Source organism: Cryptomeria japonica, chromosome 7, assembly GCF_030272615.1.
Source record: "Cryptomeria japonica chromosome 7, Sugi_1.0, whole genome shotgun sequence".
NCBI lineage: Eukaryota > Viridiplantae > Streptophyta > Pinopsida > Cupressales > Cupressaceae > Cryptomeria > Cryptomeria japonica.
In genome coordinates, this window is record NC_081411.1 from 305,371,747 (window position 1) to 305,384,179 (window position 12,433).

The 12,433-nt window shown below is 29.7% G+C and overlaps 1 protein-coding gene across 1 annotated transcript; it reads left to right on the forward strand.

The window, feature by feature from the left end:
- Window positions 1-4,239, forward strand: LOC131039857 ((R)-mandelonitrile lyase-like). Its single transcript, XM_057972710.2, has 4 exons — window positions 1-135; window positions 265-915; window positions 3,177-4,002; window positions 4,086-4,239. The coding sequence occupies exons 1-4, from the start codon at window positions 45-47 to the stop codon at window positions 4,135-4,137; spliced, it is 1,620 nt and encodes a 539-aa protein (XP_057828693.2). The 5' UTR covers window positions 1-44; the 3' UTR covers window positions 4,138-4,239.
- Window positions 4,240-12,433: the final 8,194 nt, after the last annotated feature.

Sequence of the window (12,433 nt, forward strand, 5' to 3'; positions counted from 1 at the left end):
TTTCAATTTCATGTCTATACGACGGGTTAGATTGAGTAGTGAGTATGGAGTTTCTCTTCTTTCTCATTTCATCCCTGATGCTTTTTACAAATCATCAGCAGCTCTACTGTTCGGCGGTGGCAACGCAGAAATTGGGTGAGTGTATTATTTCAGTTTTTCGTTTCAAATACCCATGTTTTATGAGAGGGATGCGCATGAAAATTCCAATCGTTTATCTTTGGTATATAACATTAATGGGGGGTGTTTTGTGCTTGATGTTTGCAGAATACCCATTTCCGTTTATGACATTTGATGCTGAGAAGGCAGCTGCAAGAACATATGATTATATTGTGGTTGGAGGAGGCACAGCAGGCTGTCCTCTGGCTGCAACTCTGTCACAGCACTACTCTGTTTTGCTATTGGAAAGGGGTGACTCTCCCTATGGAAATCCTGACGTTCAAGACATTAAAGGGCTTTTCAACATTTTTGGAGATCCCAGTGAGTTCCCTTATGCCATGCAGGGATTTGTCTCAGATGAGGGAGTGCAGCTAGTAAGGGGAAGAGTTTTGGGAGGTGGATCAGCCATCAACGCTGGTTTCTACAGCAGGGCAAGCTCGGAATTCATTCGAAATATGGAGTGGGATGAGAAGCTTGTAAATGAGTCGTATGAATGGGTAGAGAAGATGAATGCCTTCAAACCAGACAAGATTTTTCGCTGGAATTCTGCATTCAAGGATGCGCTTTTGGAAGCTGGAGTGCTTCCTTACAATGGGTATACTCTGGATCATTTGGAGGGAACCAAGTTCAGTGCTTCAACCATTGACAACGAGGGAAGGAGACACACAGCTGCAGATCTTCTGCAATATGCAAATCCAGATAACATTGTGGTTCTCCTGAATGCTACAGCAAGCAAAATCCTTTTTGATTCCTCGTCAGGTAGGTGCACTTGCACTTTAATTTTTCTGTTTTCCTTATTTCTCTATTGGCCTGAATTGCCCTTTGTTTAAGATATATATTTTGAAATTTGCTTATTATTTTGTAAAAAATAGTGATTGGTGGAATGATAAGTTTTTTAATTTTAATTAATTTTTTCTAACTAATAAATTAGTTTTTAATTTGATTTTCCATTGGATCTTTATAAAATTTACTTCATGTCATTTTATCAATGTTAGTCTATCTAAAAAATATATTAAAAATAGTTTACAAATAAATAAAATAATATAAAGAATACATTTGAGTAGTTTGAAAAGAATCAAAATTCTTATGTATTTGTAGGAGAATTTAAACAAAAATATTTCATCATTTTGACTACATGTATAGATTTTTAAATCTAACTTCTATCAACAATTTGTCTAATTTATTCTATATATGAAAACAAAATATAGAAAAATGCCTTACAAGCATCAACTTATAATGCTTACTAATCCTTGAAACTTTTAGTAATAAGAATGAACTCAAGCCATTGTTTAGATTAAATTCTAAAACTTATTTTAAAAAAATTCTTTTTTCTTTTCCTTTTTTCTATGTGTTCTATTGAAATGAGTAGACTCCATTGTTCTCAAATCATTCTATTGTTAACTATCATAGTTTAGATTATAGTTGGTATATATCATAAACTATTACTACAATTGCATTCTCAAGTCCTGATAAGAATTGACTTCAAACTAGAGTAGTAGTGGTTTTTTATTTAAATGCTTTATTCTCATTGAGATTGAACAGTAGAGTCACAAATGATGAAGAGATATATTAGAATTCACTCTATAATGATGATCCAATTTCATAAATTCATCACAAAACACCAACTAAATAACATGAAATATTAAACTAGTGCATGTTTTGAAAACATATTTCATCCTTTTGTCTAATATCTCAACAAGAAAATCAATTGATCTTTAGTTATTCAATAATCTTATTGGCACACCCATGAAAATTGTTAAAAAGGAAGGGTTTAACTTGTCAATGATAATAGCTTATTGAAATTTGATAACCATTAATACTTCATGTCAATGATCTCGATCATATCAAGTTGATATTTTTTCTTTAATATCAATCATAATAAACAACTTTCTATAGAATTTATTACAATCGATTATTAATAATTTGTAACAAAATTTATTCAATTTTCCACATAAATTTTTTTTCTTTATGATTTTATTGATTATTATCATTTAATCACCTTCTATTTCTACTCTTTTTATTTTTTGTAATTGTAAATATAATAAGTTTGAAGATCATTATAAGAACTTGAATCTCAATTTCATTTGTATTCCCATTTCTCATCTATTGTAATACATCTTTTTTCAAATGCTCCCATATTTCTATTTAAAACACCTAAAAATTTTAATAAAAAATTAATTTTGACCTATCTCACATAATTGGCTATGCACTTCATAATAAAATAATTATTTTTAATAGATATGTAAAATTAGTTCTTCAACACATTAACAAATATGTAGACTTATATATAGATATTATTGATATTATAAATGATATTAATTTTATTGTCAATATTATGTTATGATAAAATTTAACTATTTTTCATGTATCAAATTTAAGGTAATATTTTTTTATGTACATGGTCACAACATAAGACTCTATACTACCATTACATAATACTTTTTAATATAATAATATACACATTTTACTTATAAAAAAATAATTTTATAATTTTAATTTTGTATGACATAAATTAGTTTTATTTTATTTCATTGTAAACAATAACAAAATATTGATTTGTCTTATTACTATTAAAAAGCACCCCTTCATGTAATTAAGACTAATGAATTCTTTATATGTTTTGCCTTTACCATTTATCTCAATCTCATTTCCATACATCTTATTAGAGTGATTGCAAAAAAAATAAGTTTTTTTATCTTTTTTTTTGGATAAGATTTTTATCTTTTTCTTAGAAAATTCAATTTCAAATTGATCTCGGAAACCTTTTGAATATAGGCATGCTTAGTATCAATGTTTATTATGCTATTTTTGTTTTCTCTTTTTAAAATTAATTTTCAAGTGCATAACAATTCTCTTCACATATATATTTCACAAATAGTTATAATTTTTATATTTTATATTTTTTTAAATATCTTTTCTTGTTTATCTTTATCTTTTTTAGTATAGATAAATTTGAATTATTGTGATAATATTGTAAGTCACATTAGAAATCTAATGTTGGCTATGTAATTATGCTATAGGGATTTTGAAGGCTAGTGGTGTTGAGCTACAAAGTGGTGTTGATGAAATCATTTACAAAGTATTTATCAATCAATTCTCACATTGGAGTGAAGTAATTTTGTCAGCGGGAGCTATAGGTAGCCCCCAACTTCTATTATTAAGTGGAATTGGCCCATCAGAGCATCTTGATGAATTGAATATTACTGTATTATTAGATGTAAAATTAGTAGGAAAAAGGATTAAAGATCCACCACGCACATCAATCATTCTAAAATCCCCTGAACCACTTTATTTTGAACAAGTACAAATAGTGGGCATAATAGATAATTCCCAAGTCATCATTGAGGCTGCTAGCTTTTTTAATCAACAAAATGCCACTGAATATCAATATATAGGAGGTATTTTTAGCAAGGTAGCATTTCCCTTATCAAAGGGTGAGCTTCTACTTAGTAGTAAAAATCCCCAAGATAACCCCTTTGTAAGATATAATTACTTTTCTCATCCTTTTGATGTACAAGAATGTATTCTTGCTGTAAAGGTATTCTCAAATCTTACCATGACAACTTCCATTCAAGAATTTACATTTAGTGGTAGTGGAAACTCCAAAATGCTTCAATTCATAGGGCCAGAATTGCCACAAAGCACACTAGAAGACGATGCATTGGAAAAGTTTTGCAAAGATACAGTAACAACTTTTTGGCATTACCATGGAGGGTGTGAAGTGAATTATGTGATTGACAATATGCTACGTGTGAAAGGTGTCGATAATCTAAGGGTCGTAGATAATTCAATTTTCAAAGATATCCCTGGGACCAATCCACAAGCTACTACTATGATGCTTGGAAGGTATATTTTTTATTTGTATTTTATATTATTTTTTAATCATAAATTATAATATTAATGACACATTTTAACTGTAATGTATACAGGTATACAGGAGTGCACATCCTTCAAGAGCGGATGAACATTTGTGAATATTAGACCATTTTCAAGTTACACTAAAATAAATATTGTAGAATTGTTATTTAATTTTAATGGTTTTCTTATGGAATGATATTATTTATATTAATTAATTTTTCATGGAATTATTATTTGGTTTTTGTTTAATATGTATATTAATTTATGATATTGCAAAATAATGTAAAAGTGTAAAAAGATTTTGATGCTAATCTTTAGGCAAAAAAAATATATTATTGATTTAAAGAAATTATAATAAAACTAATACAATTTATAACCTTGAAGATTTATTATAGTGAATTATTACACTGCTAGATTAAATTTTAAAATGGTAGTTAAAACAATTAATTTTCTTACATATAATTAAGTTAAAAATACTTGAAAGATAAATGCTTTCATTAGTATTACTTAATTAATCGTTATTTTAAAATATGATATTTTTGAATGCTTCTAAATATTATCAAGTAATTGTCCAAACTTGACCCAAATAATGATAATGATACAAATATTTTCTTATATGGATTATTTCCACCCATTTAGTAAACTCAATAGTCATAAATGCTTGTTTCTATCCTATTTTGGAATTCTCACCAATCTTCCCCATAAATTCTACCCAACACTACTAAAGTGGATCCCTTGCTAAAATAGTCATGAGGGAGCATGCAACCACACATTTTATCTTGCTAGAGAAGCTCGAGCAAGCATTATGCCATTTCAAACATTTGGAAATATTCCTTGATATAAAATTCCCGTCAAATAACACTTGGTGGTATTTCTCAATACCTTTTATATATAGCTCCTCATATAAAAATTTTAGAATGGCAGCATCATGTTTCTTTTTATTAATTAGCCTCGAAGCAATGCAAACCTTAGAGTTGCAAGATTTCTTTTTATCATTTATTTATAATCCTATTGTATAGGAAAAATTGACTTCTCTAAATAAAATATAATGACCTTATACCAATGGCAATTCCTCAAATTAAAAAGAGAAAGAGATGGGTTAGATTTAACCTAATGCACTTTAGTTGCATATAGATTTGTATCAACCATAAATCTGCTTAATCCTTGACCACTAATGAGCTTTGTAGTGTTCATGTCCAAGTCATATTCCTAGATCTTGTTGATCCATTGGTGTCTCTTGCTCAAATAAGTTTATTATGGAAATATATTTTTAGTTATTTAATGTGGCATGAAAGACACGATTCTAGTTCATATAGAATAAAATATATTCTTTTTTACCATGGGTTAACAAGAGTGTAGGTGTTATTTTACATGATATAGTAGTCAATTCAACATTTCCCAATGATTTGTTGAATAATTATACTGATTTTTCATTAAACTATCATAATTTCTTTATAAAAAGATAGTAGATATTGTGTCAAATGATACAAAATAAAATAATTAAAATTTCTTTGGATAGTTTATGCTTACTACTATACGTTCCTACTCAAGTATATCTTTGATCTCCACCAAAAAATTAATTGATTCCTTGTTGCAAATTAATAACCATCCCTTTTTAAACACTTTAAAAAGGACCTTTATTTTCTCTATAATATTAAGAAAAAATATCTTAATTACATTAATGTACCCAAGAAATCATTTGAATGACTTGACTGTGTTGGGGTGTAGGATGCACAATGAGATCAATGTCCTTGAGTCATTCTAGATCAATTGTCACCCCATGATTGGACATAAAATTCACAAGGATCTTACCTTCTTCAACATCAAAGATATAATTATTTTGATTTAATGAATCCCATTATTTAGGAACCTCTAAAATATTAGATATAAGTATTTATTAGGGTAATACTAATCCTTATAATATGTATTCAAATTATCTTAGTAAACCATGTTCATTTCATGTATAAGAAAACTGCATGTAGCATGTTTTTGATTTAGAATGTGACTCAAAATTTCTACATCACATAATGAAAGTTATATTTGGTTGCTCAAACTCCTTAACCATCACTTGATTTTACCTTGAGAAGTCATTCATCATAATATTCAACTATAATGTTTCTATGTACAATAATCAGGGGTGATGCTAAATAGAGGATAACTATCCTTGAAAGACATTATAAAAATATGTCTAAAGTCTACATATTTAGCATAATATCACCATTCTTCTTTCTTACGAAAACAAGGTTAGAAAACTAGTTTAAATGTATGGTTCATTTTATCATTCCTTCCTTTTTGAGCTTCATCAATTGTTTCTACATTTGGAGGGCAAGTGTAGGGTTGATGAGTCTCTTCTTAATTTTGATGGATTTGTACAATGATATAAAAAGAAGGTATGCTAGAACAAATCCTCCTTATATTCCTTCAACTCATAATAAGACTAAGAAAATAATTTTATATATTTTTAAAAAAATACAATCAAAATTTTCTTCTCAATAGGTTTTAACACTTTACCAATGTAGGTTATCCTAGGATCTACATTAATGCCTAAGTTTAGCTCCTCCACATCATCATTACAAATAATACTACTTATTGTATAAAAAATACATTTGAATAAAATAAAACCTCCTAAAGTAGAATATATTTTAAGTTATGTAAACAATGAGAGAGAAAAAATAAAAAATAAAACTTGATAGATTGATTCATTCATGATGATTTTACATTAAACTCCAAACAAATTAATAAAGCCTTATTTTCTCATGCAAAACTTCCTATGAGAATGCAACTACCAAAACTAACCTTAAAATAGTTTATTATTTATCCATATAAACTATAGAATTAACATACGTTAAAGCAAAACTTCAGGATTCCACACTTAATACATTAATTTGAACAAGAGTGGAACATTGCAAGGATTTTGAACCCAACCCTTTTGGAGACTTTGAAGAAGTGTCTTCACCAATCCTCCTCACTCACCTAGGAAAAACCTTTCATTGACTACATTGGTGTACTTCCCGACTATAGAACCTATAACCATCTATACAACATGAGAGAACATAAAAGTTTTCCAATCCTCTATGCACAATAAGACACTTTTCCTTTGAAATTTCACATCTCCTCTGAGTATTCTAATGCCTCGTCTAGTGATCCACAAGAGATTCTTTTCCTCTTAAATTAGAAATCTCCTCTCTGTATGTATAATTCCTCCTTAAGTGTTATGGAAACAATAATCCCTCCATTGCTTCACAAATTACCAACCAAATGTCTACACATGAGATACCTTTCCTTCGAAAGTCTACATCTCCTTTGAGTGTGTCTAATTAATGTCTCATCAAGTGATCTATAAATCACCAATTAAATGTGAATACATCAAGTGCACTCACAACAAATATTTCCCCCCTTTGCTCCTTTAAGGGACACATAATGCCAAGCCCCCTCTTTTCTTGAGGGACACAAATAGGGTACTTATCATGCAATGAATCACCTGTAAGCTAGAAGCTAGCTTGGGATGATAAAAAACCTCCTTTCTCCATTTCCTCCAACCTCCTATAGATTATCTTCTATAATCTCTAAAGCACAAATATTTCATCAATGGTAATATTGTGAAGTGAGTCTTTGAAGGAATCATCAAGTGTTGCAAAGATAATACCAAAAATCAAAGCATAGCTATTTGAAGATCCATTTACACTATACTTGTTTGAAAATTTATTCAGACTTTCAAATGTTCTATCAAGTGTAGAATGGGTGGTTCCAGAAACATAAGCAACATTTGACATGTGTGTAATAATGATAACAATATTGACTTCAACAAAATGATGAACCCATATACCTCCAAAAATAAAACACAACTCTTGATGTCTCCATTTTAATATTTTAACCAAAACATATAATGCAAAGTTAATCAAAATATCCTACCAAACCCTTATTACTGCCATTATAATAGTTTAACAAATTCATATCATACTATCATGAACTTTGTATCAATTCATAATGTCAACTCTAAAAATCATAATTTTATTGACAAATTTCACAATAGGAAAATAAATATTAAAAGCTCGAACTTCTTTAGTAAGCAATATCAACTTATCTTTCTAATGCATAACAAAATCAATAAACTTACTGTGCTCTTTTCCCATGCACAAAATTGATTTTTCCTGAACAAATTTGTATCCAAAGATGTTGTTGTGTAAACAATGTAACTGACAAGTTCGATAAGGAAATATTGCCTCTCTATAACAATGTAGACACCTGAAAGTTGCACAATGAATTAAGTGAATCTTATTCATTTAATTATTCCCTAATTCTTCCAATTAATTAAATTAAGATCTAATTAATATCCCTATTCTTCTAATTGATATTTTAATCAAATTAAAGATTTGATTAAATCTCCTTCTTCTAGCCTAACCTATTAATTAAACTAAGGTTTGATTAAGTACCCTTAGCCATTTGATTAAATAAAACTTATTTATTGATTAAAATCTCTTTTCCCCCTTTTGATTAAATTCACATTTAATTGAAAATCCCCTTTGTAAATAAATAAATCATTATTTATTTGTGAATAGTCCCCCCCCCTTGCAAAATCTTACAAATGCAAGTTGCATCCCTTTTGGCTAAATTAAATCATTTTAATTTGACTAAAAATACCTATTTTCCTCACCCACTTGCATTCTCCTACATCTCCCACTTGCCTCCATAATCATTCCTTCTAGAAACCTTCTAATTCATCTTAATCATGTCTAATCTCCTAATAATGTCCTTTCCCTAAATTTGGGGGAGTCACTTCTCCAAATTTGGAAGAAAGTCTTCAAAATGCATTTAAGACTTTATCTATCTCAACAAGTTAACTTTTTGAGTCTTCCAAACATGTAAGACTCTTACATAAACCACTAGTGGTTTTCCTCTTTGAGAAAGTTAGCCTCCAAAGTCTTCAAAAGGCATTTAATGCCTCTTACAATCCCACACCCCTTAACCATGATGGTTTTCCCTTTAACAATTTTCCCATGTTGCACAAGAGTTTACCTCTTGGGTAATAGCATGCCTCCCTGGTTAATGAGATTATCCAATCACGTCGCTCCTTGAGGTTATCCTTAATTGCTTACTTAGTATCTAATGCTTGTTTAACATCCTATCAAGCCCTCTGAAGGTGTCTTTTGTCAACTTGGGATTGGATTGAATCTCTCCCATGGATTGATAACTTTCAATCCTAGCCCTTGTTGAGATTACTCAATCTCAACCATCGATTTCTCTATTTTGCCTATAAATAGAACCCATTTCTTCTATCTAAACATCCCAATCTTGTGGATCAAAATTATAGTCTTTTGCAGGTTATCAAAGGAGCTCATTGGCCACCTTCAAACATCCAAGCTTTTTATCATTACCATCATAGCATTTAGCTTAATTGCATTATGTTTTAGATCATATCAATTACTTAGTTTTCATCTTCATCTAGCTTACTTAGTTCATCTTAACCTTCAATTTGGAATTTACATAGCTTCATCTTATCTTCATCATCTTGATCATATCTAGTTTTGCATCTTGCACCCTTAGTTTTCATCCATCATCTCACCATTCACTAGGATCTCAGTTGCATCCATTTTGATCCTAAAATCATCATTAAAATCTCATTCTCTAAGTTGTCATCTAAGAGATCAAGTGCTCTTCCAAGTGAGGGCCACCTTGAATCTTGAAGATCTTTTAGGGATAGAGGAGCATGGAACAATTTTGAGAGTTTTTAGTTCACTAACTTGTTTTGTGATTTCTAACTCTAATGCAATATTTCATATGTATGTTTCAGATATTTTACCCTCTTGCAGACTGATACCACATTTCCAACATACAAACATTTCTTAACCTCAAAAGTTTATACAACTAGATTGCAAAAAGTTACAACCTTTTAAGTATCTCACACATTCAATTATCGGACTTGTCTTTGAAGAAAGTGAAGAAAGGACTTCAAATGTAGGGACAAAGCTCTCGACAGAATTTAATTTTATACACTCATAGAATCTTCCACAAAATGTCTTCTCCTCCTGCAAATTTAACAGGTATGTGCAGCCTCTTTAGAGATGTCTCTGTCTCATCTTCAAAATGGAATTTCTCCACTTTTATTCACTATGAGCTAGAGCAGAAAGACCTCAACCAAGTAAAAAATGTGGTGCAGTGACTCTAGAAACTGTGAACTAGAGCAAAAGGGCCTTGAGCAAGTAAAAAATGTGGCGCAGCGACTCCAGAATGCCATTCACACTAGGTCTACCACATTATGCACAAACTGAATAAAATGGCTAAGCAGAACAGATTGCACCGACAAAAATATTTTTCTCTTCATGTCCTCTCTTATGGCTAGGGAACATTGAACTTGCATCTCACACTGGTCTTCTTGTTGTGTAACACCTTTTGCATGCATTTTCAAATGTCATGCCTCTATACATAAACTACACAATTTTCACACCATGTCTCACTTTCACACAGGTTACAAGCACAGAAACGATTTATTCTCTTATACCAAATGAAAGTGAGAAACGCAGAAACAAAACTTGATAGATTGACTCATTCGTGATGATTTTACATTGAACTACAAACGGTTTTAACCTTATTTTTCTTATTTATCAATTTAAACTATAAAACTAACCTACATTAATTTAAAACTCCAACAATTTCAAACCTATAAAGATTCTTTTTTTTTTCTATAAATAAATTAACTAATCTTAGAAATTAATTATTGTAATTTGTGATTTTATAGATTTATTATTCACCATTAAATATCCTTTCCAAATATAGATGTTATTTGGAATAATGAATGTAATAAGAAGTATTACACTATACATATACATACAATGGGAGCATTGCATTGAAGAATCAAATTTTGATGTCAAAATAGCAAGAAAATCAATAATCAAATTATTTTCTCTTTTACCAATTTTATTTCAAAAGCATCAATCATTTTAATTTCATCCTAAAAAATATTCTTCTACACCTTTGACTATTTTTCTTTAGAATCATATATTTCCACTAACCTATGACACAACAAGGTTGAATCACCACAACCTTTCAAGAATTCAATTGCATACCTAGAGTTCATGCTCAAACCAAGTAGAAATGCTTAATACCCAACCACATTGTTTATGCATTCAAAGTGCAACTTATAAGTGAACTTATAATTTGTGCCACCTAGTGACACCAATAATATAATTTTACCTTTTTCCTCTCTAAAAAATGTACCATAAAAATGTATATTCAATATTCTACTATCTTTGGAGCTTTGATTTTGAGAATGTAAATTAGCATTATCATGATTACAAGTCTAATTATTTTTATATCCAAGAAAATAATTTGATTCCACATCTATGTAAATACCTCATATTTTGCCTTATCTAAATTCTTCAAAATATGAAGCATCTTCTTCTCTCTATTTAATGGAATTATTTTATGTGCAAAAATATGATAACATAAGATAAATCCATCTTAATACTGCATCTAACTGAAACAGCCCACTTTCTTAATAACAATATGCCCCACTTAACTAGAGAATCAACTATGATAATATCTATTGAGAAACACTTACCTAGATGTGCCATGAGATATAATTCAACATATTTTACTATTACAATCACATTCACCTCATGAGAATCCATAAAATAACTTCTTCCACAAGATATAGAGACATGCAAACCTAGCTTGTTCATGACTTGGAAAAATATTCCATTGCTAGATAGTCTAGAATCTAGCATGCACTTATGTGCCAACCAACCATTTATTAACACAAAAGTAAGAAATGGATCAATAACATATTGCATACCTATAAAATTTATTTCAAGTTAGATCCCTAGTATTTCTTATATATGTTCCTTAAATGTAAAATCCTCTATATCACTTACAAATAAATGGGTTACTAAAATAGTTGGAGCATCGATATAATGTGCTTCCCTTTCTCCATCTTCCAAGATCCTAAGTAGCTCCTTAACTCACACTTGAACTTTAAATTGACTCAATTCTAGAGACATATCTATAGATGAATATTCCAGTCAAAGAGTGGACAAAATATTGTTATAGTGTTAGTATAAGGGATAATGAGTCCACTAAAGAAGAAACCATAATATTGGAAAGCTTTCCATCTATATTATTCATAAAGTCTTAATGTCCCCATCAGAATATTGACCTTGAAGGATGCCTATCTTGATCAAACAATAATTAATTCATGATAATTTGTCTCATAAATATCATAAGATCATAAACAAATTCCTTAGGGAATTCATATAATAACATTGTATTCTAAAGAATAAACTATGCTTGTGTATCCCTAAAGAAAATATGCAAGCAAAAACAACGCATGTGATTTTTTTTATAGAAAATCCCTAGAATCTAAATTGTTGTCATAAATAGATATAAGGCAAAATGACTGAATATTTCATAATATCACAAATTC